This window comes from Vipera berus (assembly GCF_964194415.1).
Source record: "Vipera berus genome assembly, chromosome: 14".
Lineage (NCBI taxonomy): Eukaryota > Metazoa > Chordata > Lepidosauria > Squamata > Viperidae > Vipera > Vipera berus.
The window spans coordinates 13,988,084-14,006,522 of NC_138217.1; the positions used below are offsets into that span (position 1 = coordinate 13,988,084).

Consider the following 18,439-nt stretch of genomic DNA (forward strand, 5'->3'; position numbering starts at 1 on the left):
GCAAGAGAGGCGCAAGGTGGGTGGGGGGCCTGGGTCTGCCCACACCCACAGCTGCGCAGCCTCTGTCTGGGGCCTGCAAGGCAAAATAGGTGGGTGACCTTTCCTTCTTCTGAGTGGGGATGGGGTCTGGGGCAGCGATGGGGCTTGCCCAGCTTGAGAGCCCCATTTCAGCCCCACAGCCTGAGCCCCACCAAGCAGGAGGGCTGCTGTGCTGCTCCACCCTGCTGGGTCCCAAACCCGCCCAGACGTAACTCTGATGCAGGATCCAGGGGAGCCTGGTCAGCCCCTGCTAGGGGCAGCATTGGGGGTCTTTTGCCTCACGGAACTGGGTCCCATCCTGGCCCAGCAGGGATTAAGGAATTGCCAGAAGGGGAAGGCGACAGGAGAATTTGCTTTCTCCCCTTTCAGGATAGCAGAATTGGGAGGGACCTCGGAGGTCTTCTAGCCCAACCCCCTGCTCAAGCAGGAGACCCTGGACCATTCGGGACAAACGGATGTCCAATCTCTCCTGAACACCCCCCCCCCCCGTGACGAAGCACCCACAACTCCTGGAAGTGTGCCTGGGTGAGTTGCTCTTTCACGTCGGCTGACTTCTGGTGCTTTTCTCCTGCACACCAACTTGTCAGGCAAGTCTTGGAGGCTGGGTTAGGGGAGCTGTCCTTGGCCGCCATGCAAGGACGTCTAGAGGGGCAGCTGCCTTTCCAATCGGGGACCCTCCTCGGACCCTGCTGGGGATCCGGAAGCTGCGGAGGAGCCTCTGGAGACTGCCGGCGAAGGGAAGGACAAGGGCCCCGGCTTTCCCTCCCTCTGCTCCACTGGATGCTCACACGGCCTCGCTTTCCGGCAGCCCCGGACCGGCAGAGGAAGCGGGGCCCCACCGAAGGGTGGCTGACTGCACAGATGCCCAGGGCTCTCTGCTACGGCGCAGGCAGCCCCTTTTCACGCCTGGGCAGCTGCCTTCCCTTCTCCTCTGCCACCTGTCAGCCGGATGTTCACATCTCCCTTCAGCCTCGACAGCTCCCATGTCTGAACGTGTCACTCAAGGGGCAGGCCGGGGAGGCGAGGCCCTCTTTCCCCCCCGCTGGGCTCAGTGTGATTTCACGGAGCGTGAACCCTCGGCCGCCCCTGGACGCTCTGCCCTGGTCAGCCTGGGCCCAGGCCGGGTCAGCTCAGCCCCCTTTCGGCCCAGCCAGCCCCGGATGGCGGAGGCTTCCTTCACGCAACGCGATGCGATTGACAGGTGTGACCAAGTGGATGCGCATTTGCCTGGGATAAGTGAGTGGAGGTGTGTGTGGGGGGGTGCTGAGCAAGTCAAGCTGAGAAGGGCAAAGGCCAAGAAAGCCCCCATCTCCTTCCACCCTGCCCCCCCCAGATACGCCTGTCCTGTCCTGACACAGGTTGCCCGCCGAGTCTTCTCAGCTGTGTCCTCAGGGGTTGCAGATACCTGGAGAGTCAAGTTTGGAATTACTGGGGCGGGGGGGGGGGGCTGCCCTGCCCTGCCCTGTCTCTCTGCCCCTCTGGTCCCTGGGATCCGCTCCAGAATCAGGCAGAGGAAAGAGGGGGGGAAGGCCGCGCTTGGGCCCTGCGTTCCTCCAAAGGAGGGCTAAGGAAGGGCAGGGGAGGAGAACCTCGCCCGGTTGGTGCCACAGACCCCGATCAAGGGGACCCAGCCTCGCGGGTCCTTCGGGAAGAGGGAAGGAGGCCGAGCCCCCCCCCCGCCTCTTCCGCCGCAGCCCCGAGAGCGGCGGGCGCGGGGAGCTCGGCCCGGGGGCGGGGCGGGCGCGGAGGGAGGGGCGGGGCCCCAGCCGCCTCCGCCTCCCCCCCCCCCGCCTGTCCAGCCCGCTGCGTCGCCTCGCCTCGCCCGCCCTCGCAGCTGCGTCCCCGCCGCCAGTCGGGCAGCCAGCCGGGCAGGCAGCGAGCGGGCGCGAGGGATGGCGGCGGCTCCGGCTCCCCCGGCTGCGGGCTCCGGGCGGCGGGCTCCGGCGGTGGCGGCCTCCGGGGGCTCGTCCGCCCTGCGCGCGCTGGCGCCGGCCTCGCTGCTGCTGCTGCCCGCCGAGGCCGAGACCCGGCAGCGCCTCCTGCGCACCGCCAAGAAGGAGGTGAGTCCGGGGGCTGGGGGGCGGCGGCGGCGGCGCCCGGGGGCTCGGCGCTGCGCTCCTCCCGCGCCCGGCCCTGCGCGGGCCTCCCTCCCTCCCTGGAAGGGCCGCGGCCTCTCTTGCAGAAGCGGAGCTGCGCGCCTCCCGGGCCGGGCTGCCGGCCGCGCGACCAGAGCCACCTGCGGCTCGGGCGGCCCGGCCTTGCCCGCCTTCCTGGGCGCCGCGTCCCAGGCGGCTCTCCTGCGGGCGGCCCGGGGATGGTCGGGCAGGTCTTCCCCCAGGAGAGGCCGGGCGGCCCGGGAAGGGAAGGGGCTGTAGGGAGCGGGGCTCAGGCCTGGGGGGCTCCGCTTTGCGCTCCGCTCAGTGGCCTTCAAAGGAAGTGCGGGAGGTGCCTGGCTGGCAGGCGGGGTGGGGGGGGGGGGCGGGCTCGCCCCCTGGCGGGGTCCCTGGCAGACTGGCCAGATTCTGAAGGGGACGTGGGGAAAGAGAGTGCACGAGCGGAGCCGGAACTGTGTCCCGCAATGAAATATACTGGTTTAAAGTTTTAAAAAAGTTTTGGACCAAAATTTGGTCCCGGGAAGAAACTCCCCAGGTTGCCATGCCAACTCCATCCTGGTTAAGGGAGGATGGGGCCTGCTTCGCCCTGCATCCGGCCTGATTTGCCGCAGCTCGTGGTCCTTGGTCGTGGCAGGGCCTCAAAGCGGTGCTGGCCGTGCTGATTCTGCTGCTGAGGTTTAAATGCCTTTTAATTCACTGGCCTGCCAGCCAGGAGCTTCTCCTATTTTTATTCGTTAATGATGAACCGGGCACATTGTGCCTGCTCTTAAGGCCTATTCTTGGATCCCCTTTCTGGTGTGTTATTGATGGCCTGGCAGTTGATACTGTCCATCCATCTGCTTGAATTGTGGGCTTGAGGCTGGCAGAGGGGGATTAATTGCCAGCACAGCCCCCCCCCCCCAGCTCACTGGCTGCCAAGCGTTCCTTGCATGGGCTGCCTGTCGAGCTTCAGGGGGACTGTTGGAGAAGCTGGCGTGGCAATGCTGCTGTACATGGCTGGCTGATTTAAGCGATTGTTTTAGCCCAGACATGTCAAACACAAGGTCCGGGGGCCGGATCCGGCCCGCGAAGTGGTTTCATGTGGCCCGCGAAGCCATCCTGGAAACAGTGAGGGAACGGCCCCCACTGCCATGGCCCTGGCCCAGAGACCCTCCTTCTGCCAGAGACCCTCAGATCTGTCCCACTCCTGCCCAGGCCCCCATAGGCACCCTTGATGCCAATGATGTAGAGCTGGCCACGCCCACCCAGTAGGCCATACGCACTCTAGCCACGCCCACCCAGCAGGCCACACCCACCCAGGCCACACCCACCCAGCCCCCTGAGGGCAACCGCAATGCTGATGCGGCCCTCAATGAAATTGAGTTTGACACCCCTGTTTTAGCCGGACAACGGGTTTCAAATGTTTACATTTTTAGTTCTTCTAAAGCTGCAGTGGGTAAACCCTATTACTAGAATTCGGCCACAGCTTCTCTTCGCATTATCGTTGTTCAGCAGGACCCCAACGCTCCTTCTTAACAGGAGAGCATCTCTGCTACTAATTTGTAGCGTCTTCCCTGTCCTGCTGTGTCCCAAAAGACCCGGGGCTCTTAGGAGGCCAGCTCCAAGCCAAGATCTCCTCTCTCTTGTGGGCCATTGAGTGAGGTCTGTTTCCCTTGGATGGAGAGGCCCATGAGGTTCCTGCACCCCGTGGAGATGGGGGGGCTGTGAGTCTGCCTGGCTCTGACTAACCCAGCACAGAAGACCAAGAGCTCAAAAGGGCCCCTCCCTTGGAGGGCTTCTGAGAGGTTGAAATGGTCTCTGGTGCCATTTTCTCTTCTTTGGAAGATGGCAGCCTGGGCTTTCTGCTGAAGGAGCCCTCGGGGAAGCCCCCCTCTTTCCCCCCCCAGCGTGGTGCCTCCAAGCCTTTTGTGGGGGGGGGTCCCACGTCCCTGGCTCTTCTTCCCATCCTTGCCTGGTGGTGCAGATTCTAGGTTGATAGTGTCGGCCTGTTTCCATGGGAACGGCTGCCTTCCAACGAGTCGGCGCCGGCCACACGAAACATTCCAGGGCCCGGAGTGCCGGCAAGTGCAACCCTTGAAGGGGCTGATCTGGAGTCGTGCGTCACACTCTGCAAGAGTGTGCAAAATTCTGTGCTTGTGAGAGGCTTTGACGAGAATCACATCAAGATAAACGATATCAGGCAGCCCCTCTTGCCCCCGTGTGTGCCCCCCAAATGCAGCCATTTGTGGGCATGCGGAGGCTGGAGATTCTGGACTGGCTGCTCCCTCCCTCTTACAAGTGCTTTGGATCTTCAGGCACTGTGTTTCTGAGCAGCTTTTTGTGCAAAATATGGAGCTTCTCCCCCAACCATTCAGGGCTTGTAAGCTCAGCTCTGTTGGAAATTGGAGGCTCTCATTGGGAGAAGGCTGGGAATCCGCTTTGCTTGTTCCTCAGCCAGGTTATCATCGGTGTAATGCAGAGCAAACCAACTCAATGCTGGGAACATGGCAGGTGGTGTTCACTCCCTTTTGTCCCCCGTTTTTTAATTAAAAGGATCTTGTTAGGTCCTTCGTCTGCAGGGGTGGCCTTTTGGCCTGCTCCTGCAGGATATTGGCAGTGCAGGCTGACGACAGCTGATGGATAGACTTGAAAGGGCATTGCATAAGCCATTGGTTAGTCAGGACAGCCAATGGCCAGGAAAAGAGTCCCGTTAAAGATCAGCCTTTGGGGCCAGCTAGACTGACACCCACAGAGCTTGGCTGACGTTGAAAGGCTTCTCTGAGGCTTCCTGCTGTGTTGTGTGCCTGGAGTGCAGAGCTGCACCTGCTTAGTTGCTTTGGGCTCATCTAACGGTGCCTCCCCTGACCCAGTGTTGTGTGTCTTGACTGCAGCAGGTCAGGGTCTCAGGTTTAATCAGGGTTACGGAAAACCCAGCAGCTTCCTTTAAAATAGATCGTGGCTTCTAAAAGCAGCCTAGGCAAAACTCTTAAAATTGCCCCAGTCCCCCCCAAAGGGTAAAAAGAGGGGCTCAAACATTTGCCCTGACCAGCGAGAGTGGCCCTCCCCCAAACGGACCGCCTCCCCCAGGGATGTGTATGCTTTTTAGAAGTGTGGTGGGGCAGGGAGGCCCCTGCCCAAACCTAGCAACTTATTCAGCTGTCCCGTTTATGAGTGATTCCAGAGCAGAGCCGGTTGGGGAATGCGGCAGAACCTCCCTGGCAAGATTTAAGGTCCTTTCGGCAGGACAGAGGTGCCGTTCTGGGAGATGGACGAGCAAGTTCCCACCCACACAGCCGGTGTGCAGCAGGCCTGGGAGAGGCCCCAATGCATTGCACGAAAGGCCAAACAAAATATTGTTAAAGGCGAGGCCAAGGGACGTCATCAGTGGGTTGCAGTTTTCTCTGAGAGAAGCAGCTCACGTGTGCAAGAGTGCTCTGGAGGGCCCCAGGGAGCGAAGGCCAATTCCTTCCTGTTCAGGAAGCTGGAAATATAATGGCAGCTCTGCCCAGCGGCCATTTGCCTTTGGATGGAGGGGAGCAAACTCTGGCCACTCGACTGGGAAGGGGATCGGGTTGGGGGTCATCCTGCCCATCTCCCTCTGGTCCCTGGTGTGGCTTTGGGGGAAAATTTGCTGCTGGAGAGGATTCAGCCTGGTGGAGGAGATGAGGGGCAGGGCCGCAGGGAGGGGCTGCTGGGGAAGCTCTCCAGCCCACGGGATGCCGAACACCCCCTCCCTTCCTCCTCTCCCTTTTTGCACCAAGGTTGCCATAGCAATGGGAAGGGATGCTGTGCCCGGAATAAATGGCCGGTGATGTTTTTTCAAGAGGAGCTGCAGAACCCTTGTGGGTGCATTTGATCCCAGCCAGGTTGTGGTGAAGCTGCTGTTTGCACTCCTGAGCCTCAGACACTTTTCCCCAAATCGCCCTCCCGGCACCTGGTTTTCCCTGCCGCAAAGCAGCCCCGAGTGACCAGCCTCGATGCCTTAGCGGCTGCAAAAGCCAAGGGAGGACTGGCCGGTTAATTTCCCTCCTTGCTGTTGTAAGGGCTTTAAGTCCCTTGCGCTCTCCTGCAGCCGAATAGGGACGTTGTGCTGCCATCTGAGGGGAGGCCTCCCCTTTGCTCCTCCGCTCGCCCTCGAGAGACGGGCGCCTGGCCCGTTTTTCTCCCCTCCCTCTCTTTGGAAGGACCCTATTTGGTGCAGTTCTGAAACGCGCCTGGAGAGAGAGGGTTTTGTTGAGCTCGCACATTGTCTTAATTTGCGTACTGTGGGTTTGAGCGTAGAAGCTGTCATTCCTTCAGCCAACTATGGCTTGTTGCAGTATGGGAACGTGGCTAAAGTGGGGCTGGCTCGGTCTCTTTGCTGGCAACAAAGAGGCGTGGATAGCAAATGACAGATTTCGCTAACAGGTTGGGAAAGTAAGGTTGGGGGCCAGCAGTAGGAATATCTAGAGGCAGCTCTGTTCTTGCATCTTCAGTGAGTGTTTTTCTCCTCAAATGCTGGCCTTAAATTTGGTTTAGCAGAGAAATATCTTTTCGTTTATTAATTTTCTCGGAAAATTGTTTTTTGGGCAGGTAAAGCAAATAATGGAGGAAGCCGTCACAAGGAAATTTGTGCACGAGGACAGCAGTCACATCATTTCTTTCTGCGGTAAGCCGGGTAGCGCCAGGCCTTTCCTGTCGTTCCCGTCGAGAGGCCCCTCAAGGAAACACGGGTGATTTTCCACCTGGTAGGCGGGCGTCCCTGTTCCCTGAGCTCCTGGCATTGGCTGCCACCCAGGCTGTCACCCAGGCAAGCAAGCAGGCAAATGGTTGGCACCCCTGAGCTTGACCTGAAAATCAAGAGCTCATTCTCTCTGGCCGCTTCTGTACCTGGCACCTCGGGAGGAACAAAGGAAGGCACCAGAAAAGTCACCTGAGTATTGATTTATTTGACTTACACTCCACCTGCAGGGAGCACCCTAGGCAGTTAGCAGAGTTTAAAAACAAAAGCTGAATATAAAAAGTTATTGTTACAATTAAGAGCACTGTAAGTACTAAACACATTGAACGGTGAAACGTCTTCTTTGCGCATTGTCCGGGAGGAGAAGCTGGGCAGCAAAGCAGCAAAGTGTGTGTGTGTGTCTTCCAAAGGGCTTAAGAAATGTTGGTATGATCAGAAGGACAGTCAAGCTCTTAGTCTTGCTCCACAGCCTTCATGGGGCAGGGGGGGGGAACCCAAGAAGTCTCCAGCCTGTCCAGAGGAAAAGGCAGTTTCTCGGCTGTGTGTGTGTGTGTATGCGTGTGAGGCTGGCAGGCTAAGGATGGACGTGGCCATTCCACGCCTGATTTTGCAAGGAGACCTTTGTCCATCAGCCAGATTCCTGGCTTCTGGGGGGCCTCTCAAGATCTGGGGCTTTTCCTTCCAGCCGCCGTCGAAGGCTGCATCCTTCACGGACTCAAGCGCCGGGCGGCCGGTTTCCTGCGGAGCAACAAGATCGCTGCCCTGTTTATGAAGGTGGGCAAGAGTTTTCCCCCCGCCGAGGAGCTCTCCCGGAAAGTGCAAGGCCTGGAGCAGCTCATCGAGAGCACGTGAGTCGCAGGCGCCGGGGGAATGATCGGTCCGGCTGGTGCCGGGAGAGGCCTTGAGGTGGATCAGCTCAGCCCTGCTCAGGCCGGCCTCCCTGCTGGCTTGCCGGTGCTGAGCACTGGCTATTGGGGAGGGGGGGAGCCTCAGGTCCTGCACCCCTTTGTGGTGGAAGGGGGGGGGTTGCCTTTAATTGATGGTAATCTAGAAAAGTGGAGCCTCCAATCAGTTGAGTCTGTTCCGAGCGGCCCTTTGGAGAAGTCGTTGCTGTTTTCTCAGCCAAAGCACGGAAGGGTTTTCCCCCCGGAAGCCTCTGGGATCTGGATTCAGATTCCCAGTCTCGTCCACGGGTTGAGGTTTCTTAGTGGCCTTCCATCAAAGTCTGGTTCATTTTAGATTTGGTGGGGTGCCTGTGTCTGTCAGCCAGATGAAATATGTAAAAAACAGGTTCCCCAAAGAGAACCCCTGATTTGGGGAGGGGTGATGGTAAACATGGGGCTCCTTCTTCCCTGCCTCCTTCCAGGCGAAACCTGCAGGAGGGCACTCGCAAAGCTCCGAGGCCCCCCGGCCTCTCCCCGCAAGCCATCAAGCACCTCTGGATCCGGACGGCGCTTTTTGAGAAGGTTCTGGACAAAATTGTGCACTACCTGGTGGAAAACAGCAGGTGAAGGTCTCCTCCGCCCTGGCGGTGCACTCCTGGGCACTGCTGCCGTCTCGGCCGTTGGGCCTCTCTGGCAGCAGCCCCCCAAAATTCTGCCATGTGCGAAAAAGTTGAAATTGGGGAGAATGGCCTCTATCCAGCGTAACCCTCTTACGTCTTCCCCCCCCCACCTGCAGCAAATACTACGAGAAGGAGGCCTTGCTCATGGATCCGGTTGATGGGCCGATCCTGGCCTCTTTGCTGGGTGAGAGTCTGGAGGCGTCCAGGGGGGTTGCAGTCCACACCCACCCGGAGGGTCTTGACCTGTGGAAAGCTGGCGGGCTGAAGAGGGTGGGCCTGAGTCTGGGGGAGCGCGCTCTCTGTAACCGGCCTGCCTTCCTTTTTCTGCACCCGCAGTGGGTCCTTGTGCCCTGGAGTACACCAAGATGAAGACGGCTGATCACTTCTGGACCGATCCCTCAGCTGACGAGCTGGTCCAAAGACACCGGATCCACAGCTCCCACGGCCGGCAAGACTCGCCCACCAAGCGCCCGGCACTCTGTGTAGGTTTCGGGGAGTGGGGGAACGGTCAGGGAGGTTGGGAGCTGAGGATCAGCGGGGCTGGGCTGCATCCTTGAACCAAGTAGCTTGGGGGGGGGAAGAGGGGGCTGCCTGGCAAGACACCCCCCCCCGGGATTGAAAAGTGTAAAAAAGGATAAAAAGAGAATGCGGCAAAGCTCCAATTCAGTGGGGAACATCACCCTGGTTCGATTCGGGCACCCAAATTGAATAGTCCAATTATCTGGAGAAATAGCTTTGCGTAGGGACAGCAATTTCCCCCTTTGGGCTTCCAGATCCAGAAGAGGCACTCCAGTGGCAGCATGGATGACCGGCCCTCCCTGTCAGCCAGGGATTACGTGGAGTCGCTGCACCAGAACTCCCGGGCCACCCTCTTGTATGGCAAAAACAATGTCTTGGTGCAACCAGTGAGTAGCCCGAAAGGGGCCAGTGAGTAGCCTGAGCTCCAGCAGGCTTTGTGGATGCTTTGCCTTCCCCGAGAGCCTCCAGGGACTCCTGCAAATTTGGGGTCCTGTTTGTCTGTGGGGCTCTTTGCGAGAGCCAAGAGAAGGGAGGGCTGGAGTGCAGCCCTGTAGGTTTCCAGAACCACCACCTGGCGGCTGTTTAACATGAAGCTGCACATTCTCTGCATGCTGAAAATTTGACCCTGGAGAAACAACATCATAAGTTGGTCCTGTCTCCTGTTTTCCCTCTCCCGATAGCGAGATGACATGGAAGCCATTCCAGGCTATTTATCCCTTCACCAGACGGCTGACGTCATGACGCTGAAGTGGACCCCAAACCAGCTGATGAACGGCTCTGTGGGTGACCTGGACTACGAGAAAAGGCGAGTGTCCTTCCGTGCTCTTTTGCCTGACTTCCTCACAGCCCACCCAGCGAGGAAATCACGCGCCCCCTGAATCTGGCTTGTGCTCCCCTCCCTGGCTCAGTCAGGTCCTCTGAATGCTTCAGCCATCCGGGCGGGAGGGGGTCACTGTTAAGGCGCCCTTGCCAGGCGTTGGTTCTTCCCTCTGCAGCATTTACTGGGACTACGCCATGACCATCCACCTGGAGGAGATTGTCTACCTGCACTGCCACCAGCAAGGTAAGGCGTGGAGCTGGCCCTCCGCTGCGTCCCCAGCTCTGAGCTTGCCCTCTCTTGCCTGGGCGGAGAGGCTTAGGGCGCACTGAGCCCGCTCCAGCCTTTGCCCGGGGAGAGGCCAGGCCTGCTTTCTGTTGGGCTCCCGTTGGCCCAAGCTGCTTCTCACGCTGCTGTCTTCCTGCACTTCCTCCTCCCTCTTGCCAGCAGTAGACAGCGGGGGCACCGTGGTCCTGGTCAGCCAAGATGGCATCCAGCGCCCTCCGTTGAGGTTCCCGAAGGGGGGGCATCTGCTTCAGTTCCTCTCCTGCCTGGAAAACGGCCTGCTGCCCCACAGCCAGCTGGATCCGCCTCTCTGGTCACAAAGGGGAAAGGTGAGGCTGGGTGGAGCTGCACCCTTGCAGGCGGGTCTGGTCTGAACGGGCTCCTCTGCGTGTCATCCAAGATGCTGGTTCAAAAGCTGGAGCCTTTTAGGGGCGCCCTGAATTTCGGAGGCAGGAAAAACACCCTTGCTTTACCAGATGCTCCGGGGCGTCAGCTGCAGCACTTTCCCCTGCTTTCATTGGGCTGGTCCTGATCCACCAGCAGGACTGAGGGGTTTCCGCTCCTGTGCTTTGCTTCCCAAAGGGGAAAGTGTTCCCAAGGCTGAAGAAGCGCAACCTGCAGGGGCCTTCGGAGCCTTCCTCGGACAGGGAGGAAGAGGAGGCCACGGACTACGTCTTCCGGATCCTCTATCCAGGCATCCAAGACTTCGGTAAGGGTTGCTCGGGAGCAATAGCGGAAGTTTCTTCCCCAAAGGTTTGCTTTCTCCATGTTAGGATACCTTACAGCCACATGTTTCAGAAATGCAATCCATTTCGCTATTATTTTAATGCAAAATATTTCTGAAATTGGTTTTATTTTGTCAGCTGCCTGGAATGCATGGTATAGTGGGGGGGAAACGGCATTGTTCCTAATAACTTTCGGGGGAGAGAAGGATCTCCAGTGGCAAAGCAGCCCAGGGGCATTTCATGATCCAGCTCGGCCCATTCCTTTATGGCTCCCTTGCAAAAGAGGGGACCTGTGAAAGCTGAGGGTCTGGGGAGATTGCTGGGGTGTGTGGGGGGGGGAACAGAGAGGTTTGCTGAGAACACCTTTCCCATGCTTTCTTCTTGGGAGAAGTCTTATAATTCCTAGACGTTTCCCTCTTCCGCCAGCCCTGGGAGCCTGCTAAAGAGAAGGGAGGCTCGCTTAGATAAACGTGGACACAAACTCTGTGGGTGTTTCTCTTTTTTTTAACAGGATGGGTTGGGGTCCATTTTTATATTTTCCCCTTTTCTGCTTCTTCAGCTGTGGTTAACGGCTCTTGTCTTGCCCCCACCTCTGCCAACGTTGGTGCTTCTGGGCAAGAGACGACTCGGATGGCCCGGATCCCTGGCAAAGTTGTGGTGATCCCCAAATGGCCCCTGAGTCTTCCTGGGGGGCCCCTTCCTCCTCCCACCAGCTCGGAGTCCAGACAGCACTGCTGTAATGTTCCATTCACCCACTGGGGGGCGCTAGAGGCTGGGCAGCTTGCTGTCTGTGTTGGCATTTGTGACTGGGGAAGGCAGGGACCCTCCCTCCCTCCCGTGCAAGGGGGGTGGGGTGTCCTCAGCCCATCCTTCCTGCTTCCCAGGCAGAAAACCAAGGAAGGAAGAAGGGGCAGAGCTGGGCCTTCCATTCCTGGCCATCTTGCGTTTGGAGTGACTTCAAACTGCCTTCAATGAAAGAGCCCTGAATAAAAACGCTTCTCAGATACAGAGAGGTTAAGCAGAGTTGAGAAAAATAAGGAGATTGTACTCCATGGCACACCTAAAGGTGTTGACTTAATCGGCTCCTCAGATTCTTACTATACGTCGTCATTTGCAAGTTGAGGCACGAAGACGGGAAGATGGATGGGAGAAGGAAAAGGTGATCTTTGCAGGGGGCTCCTCGCCCACTACAGGTGCCATCACAGGCCAAGCTCTTGACTGCAAATTTTCCTTCTTGGACCCCGTCAGTCTCTTCCCGAGTTCCGCACTCCCCTTCCTTGTTCCTCAAATGAGGCAGTTCTGTTTTGTTGTGCCCTCAGCGTGCTGCCACTCCTAGCTGGTCGAATTATGGCTTCTTTTGCAGTTTCGCTGGGTGATTCAGGACCCCCGAATTCTCTGGCCCTGGCTGAGCCTTAGATGTCTGCACCGATTGCTTTGGAGCAAAAGGCTTCAGCATCCTATCTAGTCTTCGAAATCAGCTCAGATTAGTCCACCTTTAGCTCATCTGTAATAGAATAGGGCAGAACAGAATAGAATGTTGGCTAAGGTTTCCGAGGAGCTTTTCCATGAAATCTAGAAATCCAGCAATTATTTACATCAATTATATTACTTCCGTAGTGGTTTAAACAGAGTATAAATGTTCAGCCCTGTAACAGAGAAATAAAACTGCATCAGCAAACAGACGCTGCTTAAGGTTTGAGAGGACAAGCAAAGCAGAGCAAACTGTCCCCCCCTCCCCCCCTCCCCGTTTCTTTCCTTGCACCCAAAGGATGGAATGTCTTAATCTTGGACAGTAGCAGCCTCCCAATCCAAGTTAATTCCTGGCTCCTGATTGGTTTGTCAGAGGAGAAGCCAGCTGGAGAATTGAAGGGCTGCGGTGGGCCTCTGAGCTGGGTTCCCAGCAGCCTCTTCTGATACGGCCGTTGTTTGAAGAGGCGAAGGCTGGTCCAGTTCAGGGCCTGGTTGAGGAGCTTGCGGGGGGCTGAGCGGAATGGGGAGTCTTGCGCTCTGCTTCTCTGGGGCGTCCCTTGATGGTGTCTCCACGCTTGATGGACGTGTTTCCTGTTGATCTTCCTTCCCTGACTTTGCCCCCAAAGCCTGGCGGGGATGATTGGATGATGATTAAGGCCTTGACCGGAGGCCACACATGAAATGGAGGTCCCAATCTTTCCGATGATGCTTTTTCCTTGCTTTCTTTCTCCGCTCCTGACGTTGGACTGCTCCTTCCCCCTTGCGCAATACTAACAGTTCGTTTCCGGTTCTTGCAGCCGCCCAGGATCTGATGGAGGCGCCAGGTAGCGCCCTCCCTTCCATGTGGCAGCCAAGCACTCACAAGGCCCCCTGCTCTTCCTGCGCCCAGGGGGGACCCACCGAGAACGGCCTGTTGAATGGCTGCAACCACGAAAGGTGAAGGAGGCCAGCCTGCCTGGGTGGCAGGGCTGGGGGATCCTGGGACCGGAGGGGGCCAAAAAGGAGGGTCTGCTGGCCCCACGGCGCTTGCAGCGTCACCTTTCCCTGCACGGAGGACAACGTGCCCCTCCTACCCGCATTGGGCAGCCTGGCGGCCTCTTGCTTTGGGGGAAGCGAGATGAAGAGTGGCAGGAGGGCAAACCCTGAACAAGGTTGGCAGGGTTGAGGTCCAGCCCTGAGTGGGGAGGAGCGTGGGTCACTGGGGGAATATGGGACGCCTCTTTTAAAAAGGGGGGGTGTGGGGAGAGGGAGAGACAAGCAGCCCCAACCCTCCTTGCCCTTCAGTTCGGCCTCCAAGGAGCAGGTTGAAGGAAGGGCACTCGGCCCCCTCCCCTCTCTCTTTGCAGAGCCCCCCTGAAGCTGCTGTGTGACAACATGAAGTACCAAATTGTCTCTCGGGCATTTTATGGCTGTGAGTATTTCCCACGACCAGGTCTTTCAAGGCCGAGCCTCGGTTTCCTTCCGGATCCCAGAGCTGTGAAAGTGCAGCTCTAGGTCCAGTGGGCAGCGTCCAGCATCCACGTCTTTGCCCCACCCTTCGTGGCCATGAACTGGGGTCTCCAGGGGGAGCTGCTCACGTTTGGGGGGAGCGTCTCTTGCTCCTTCCGGCCTCCTCTCTTCCAGGGCTGGCCTACTGCCGACACCTTTCGACCGTCCGGACGCACCTCTCGGCGCTGGTCAACCACGACATCGTGTCTCCCGAGGTGCCCTGCGATGCCAGCCCGGGGCTGACGGCGGAGATCTGGGAGCGGTTTCTCCAGGACAGCACGGTAGAGGGGAGCCTCCTTCGGACCCCTCTCCCCCACCCCGTGTCCCCTTCCAGCGCATTTCAATGGTATTTTCTCGGCAGAGCTACCAGGAGAAGGAGCTTCTCCGGCTGGTCTACTTCGGAGGAGTCCAGCATGAGATTCGGAAGTCTGTCTGGCCCTTCCTGCTGGGCCATTATCGATTTGGGATGCTGGAGGCTGAGAGGAAAGAGGTGAGCCGGGTTCAAAACATTTGTGCTTCTGAGTTTTGTGCTAAGATTCCACGGAGGGGCTTCCAAACGGAGCCTCCTTTTGTTGAACCTTGTTTGGTTCTCCTTTGGGGGTCTTTGGGGGCTCCTGCCGTCCTATCCCCCGTCTCTCTTGCCGGCAGGTGGACCTGCAGACCCGCACCCACTACGAGCAAACCATGGCTGAGTGGCTGGGCTGCGAGGCCATCGTCCGGCAGCGGGAGAAGGAGTCGCACGCCGCGGCCTTGGCCAAGTGCTCCTCGGCGGCCAGCCTGGAGTCCCAGGTGGGGTCCCTGAAGCACCACGACTCCACCATCAGCAACGGCGTGAGCATCTCCCGGGGCGCCCCAGAGGTTGCCGGCAAAAGAGTTTCCTTTAAGTCACTGAGTGCAACGGGCAGGTTTGGTCTGGGCACCGTCCCTCTCCCTCCCTCCCTGCCCACCTTTGGAAATGGGCCAGGCCGGAAAGTGGGGGGTTGTTCCTTCTGTCCACGTGGAAGAGTTCTTGGACACTCCAGCCGACTGAGGCTGCCTCCTCCCTCCCTTGCAGTCTTCCCAGAGCAGCAGTTTTGGCCCTCAGAACCTCAGCCGGCTGCAGAGCGACTCCAGCGGCAGCACCCAGGTGAGGAAGGGTCCCCTGCTTATTGGGGGGAGCCTTTGTGGGGAGCTGCCGACCCCACCAGCTAGCTCAGACTTCCCTTCCCCGAGGGGCCAGGCAGCAGCATGATGGGTTGTGGGCACCTGCTCTCTTTCTCCAGGTATTTGAATCGGTGGAGGAGCTGGAGCAGACGGAAGCGGAGTTGAAGCTGGAGGCTGGCAGGCGGGCGGCTCTGCCCGACGGGGGGGTCCCCGAGGCCGGCTCCTGCTCCCCTGACTCCGGCCATCCTTCCTCCCAGAACTTCTCCGTCGCCTCGGCCTATTCGGAGCAGAGCTTCAGCAATGAGGAGGGCTGGACGGAGGGAGGGAAAGGGGGGGCTGCCCAGACCATCGGGGAAGGGCCCCCGCCTGCCACAGAAAGTGGCCCCGTGGTCGGCAAGGGGGAGGCAGAAGGGCCCCAGGGGGGAGTCTCTGCGGCCAGGAGCCTGGATGCCTTCATCGCGATGGGCAAGGAAGTGCCCGGCAAAGAGGGGGGGCCCCTCTCCATGGCTGACCGCTGGGCCCTGCCCAGCGCAGAGCAGCCGAGTTCCATGGGGAGTGAAGACGACCTCTCGGAAGAGCCCGAGATGGAGAGCCTCTACCCAACGCTGGATTCGCACTCGCTGGCCGTCACCGACCTCACCTTGAGCGAAGTCTCTCCTGTCTCCTCCTCGGGGGTGACCTACTCGGTGAGCCCCCTCCCACGCGCTCAGTTATTCTTTTTTGGACATTTTCCACCCTACTGAAGTGTTGGCCCCAATTGTGGCCGTAAGTCAAGGACCCCCCGTATTTCGGTGGGGCTTGCGAGGACCGCAGCCCTCCTGGCAGAAAGGGGACGGGAAGCCGCATCCCAGGGTGGGGGAGGTCTTCCCCGACCTTTGCCAGGGGCGGCAATTCTGCGCTCGCTTCGATCCCCGTCTCTCGTCTGCAGCCGGAGCTGCTGGACCTCTACACGGTCAACCTGCACCGGATCGAGAAGGATGTGCAGAGGTGTGACCGGAACTACTGGTACTTCTCCCCGGCCAACCTGGAGAAGCTGCGGAACGTCATGTGCAGGTGAGGGTCCCGGCTCCTCCCCCCGCTGAAGCTCTGGCCCTCCCCTGGCTGACCTCTGGACGGCTACTCACTGCATCTCACTCCTCCCCGCAGCTACATCTGGCACCACATGGAGGTGGGCTACGTCCAGGGCATGTGTGATTTGCTGGCTCCTCTGCTTGTCATCCTGGACGAGGGTGAGTGGCTTTGTGCCCCCGGGCGGCCTGGGGGTGGCAGAGGTCCACTTGCAGTGCCTGAGACCCCTGGGGGGCCTGGAGGGGCCCTGTCAGCAGCCTTCCTTCGACAGCAGGAAGAGAAACGGCCAGAAGGACTTTGGGGCCCTTGGGCCAGGGGGAGGAGAGCCTGGCTACGGGGAGAAGGCGGCCCCTCTGGCCCCTGCGCGGCTGCAGATGGGGCTGGGGGCTGGGGGGCAGCAGCGGGAGGGGGTCCTGGACGTGGCTCCTTTCTGCTCCTTCGGCAGAAGCTCTGGCCTTCAGCTGCTTCACGGAGCTGATGAAGAGGATGAATCAGAACTTCCCCCACGGAGGAGCCATGGACACCCACTTTGCCAACATGCGGTCCCTCATCCAGGTACGGATGGGCAGCTGGCCGTTCCTCACGCCGGATGCCTCGCGGCCTGCCTGGCCTGGCTTTAAGGGGCGGGGCTGTTCATCTCAAACAGGCAGACATTCAACAGGAAAGGCTTTCTGGTGGGAAGGGGGAGAGGGGAGAAGGGGCTTCAGTTCCGGCAGGACGTCCCACCGAGGGAGTCTGTGGGGAAGGGGCCAAACTGGACCCTCTTGGAAGGGGCAGGGTGGAAGAGGGGGCTGCGGCCCGGCTCTCCTCTCCCTCAGACCCAAATGTGCTTTCCTGGCAGATTCTAGACTCGGAGCTCTTTGAATTGATGCACCAAAATGGGGATTACACCCATTTCTACTTCTGCTATCGCTGGTTCCTCTTGGATTTCAAGCGAGGTGAGCGTGCCAGGAGTGGCAAGATGATCCGTTGGGGGCCAGTTCGGGAGAGGGTGGTGGAGAGGGCCCAGGGGGCTGGCTGGCGGTTGGGGAGCACGCTCAGCAGGATGGTCCTTTGCTTGGCACAGCTTATCCCGCAGGCACAGTTGTTCTCCTGAGTGTGGGCCTGGGTGTGTGGCGAATCCCTGGTGGGATGGGGGGGTGCTTCTGGGGGTCTGTGGGGGGGCTGACAGCTCCCACGGCTTCTGCTCCACCCCCTCCCAGAGCTGGTCTACGAGGACGTCTTCACTGTGTGGGAGACGATCTGGGCAGCGGCCGAGGTCTCGTCGTCCCGCTACGTCCTCTTCATTGCCCTGGCCCTGGTGGAGGTGTATCGGGACATCATTCTGGAGAACAATATGGACTTCACAGACATCATCAAGTTCTTCAATGGTACGAGCCTCGTGGGCTGCAGAGCCCCGTGGAGGAAGCCTTCTTGCCTCACCGGGAATCCCCAAAGCAGCCCCGCTTGAGGTGCTTCCTGGCTCGGGGTCCGCTCTTTGCGGAGGGCCCTCGCTTATCAGGAGACCCTCTAGCTGTCAGCAGGGACACGTCCCAGTTTGGCGTTGATGGGCTGGGACCTGCCAGAAACTGCCTGCTTTCATCTGCTCCCGAAGGGGGTGCAGCCTAAGGCAGGGCTCTCCAAACTTTAAGACTTCTGGTCTTCAACTCCCAGAATTCCCCAGCCAGCATGGCTTTTCTTTAGAGACCCTTGGTGTAAGGTTTCCTCTGCTCTTTTCCTCCTGCTTCTCCCTTCCAGAAATGGCCGAGCGGCACAACACCAAGCAGATCCTGCAGCTGGCGCGGGAACTGGTCTCCAAGGTCCAGACGCTCATTGAGAACAAATGATTTGGGGAGCTTCTGCCCTCCAAGGAGGACGGCCACCCCCGCCTTCCTGGCCTTGGAGGCCGAAGGTGGCCGTGGAGACAGGATGCAAAGGGTCCCTGGGCTCCCAGCCCCTGGAATGGCAGCAGATGAAAGCCTGGCCTCGCCAGTCTCCCGGGGAGCCGATTCTGACACTTAACCAAAGAACTCAGCCTTTCCCTTTCCTGTCTTGGTCAGGTGGGGGAGGCATTTGGCACAAAGCTGGTTTCGAAGGTGGGGGGGGGCTTTGGAGAAGATGGCAGGAACTGGCCATTCCTTAGTTTTCCCCTCCCTTCAGTCCTTCCTGCCATGCATGTGAGCTGGGGGCGTGGGACCTTCCCCCCAGATCCCGTCCCACCCCAGTGGAGGGCCTGGGGCTGGCTCTTTCCCTTCTGCGCCTTCAGGATTGGGCTGCTATTTGGGGCCATCCCTGCCCTGGAGCTTCTCTGCTCGTTCCCCAGGACTTTGTGCCAAATTCCTGCTGCCATATTGACTGATGGATTTCTGCTTTGTGAAAATGGACCGGGCTCCCTGCGCTGGCCTGGCAGGTTCCTGCATTGTTTCCTTCTGCTCAGGGCTTGGAGCCTCTCATCGCCCCCTGCTCTTAGGGAGGCCTTATCCTGGCTCCCTGTTTTCTGACAGACCACCGGAGGGAAGCGTTTCTCCA

At 59.2% G+C, this 18,439-nt stretch overlaps 1 protein-coding gene across 4 annotated transcripts; it reads left to right on the forward strand.

The window, feature by feature from the left end:
* Positions 1-1,858: 1,858 nt before the first annotated feature.
* SGSM1 (small G protein signaling modulator 1) lies at positions 1,859-17,886 on the forward strand. Of its 4 annotated transcripts, none has more exons than XM_081339403.1 (25): positions 1,859-2,099; positions 6,705-6,780; positions 7,538-7,700; positions 8,219-8,359; positions 8,533-8,600; positions 8,753-8,898; positions 9,190-9,321; positions 9,616-9,740; positions 9,931-9,998; positions 10,200-10,366; positions 10,620-10,746; positions 11,322-11,498; positions 13,030-13,168; positions 13,579-13,643; positions 13,856-14,001; positions 14,082-14,210; positions 14,369-14,551; positions 14,775-14,846; positions 14,983-15,549; positions 15,792-15,916; positions 16,010-16,092; positions 16,377-16,486; positions 16,773-16,869; positions 17,134-17,301; positions 17,669-17,886. In XM_081339403.1, exons 1-25 carry the CDS (start codon positions 1,932-1,934, stop codon positions 17,755-17,757), a joined length of 3,531 nt encoding a protein of 1,176 aa, XP_081195529.1. In that variant the 5' UTR covers positions 1,859-1,931; the 3' UTR covers positions 17,758-17,886. The 4 variants fall into 4 exon arrangements, with proteins under 4 accessions (XP_081195529.1, XP_081195530.1, XP_081195531.1 ...); XM_081339404.1 differs by having other exon boundaries at positions 10,203-10,366; XM_081339405.1 differs by lacking the exon at positions 11,322-11,498.
* Positions 17,887-18,439: the final 553 nt, after the last annotated feature.

Bases quoted from the DNA above. Each gene is read 5' to 3' on its own strand.
- SGSM1 (XM_081339403.1), top strand. From the start codon at position 1,932: ATGGCGGCGGCTCCGGCTCCCCCGGCTGCGGGCTCCGGGCGGCGGGCT. The intron at 9,741-9,930 runs GCGAGTGTCCTT...TTCCCTCTGCAG, and splicing joins GACCTGGACTACGAGAAAAG to CATTTACTGGGACTACGCCA. The intron at 11,499-13,029 runs GTAATGTTCCAT...CGGTTCTTGCAG, and splicing joins GGAGTCCAGACAGCACTGCT to CCGCCCAGGATCTGATGGAG.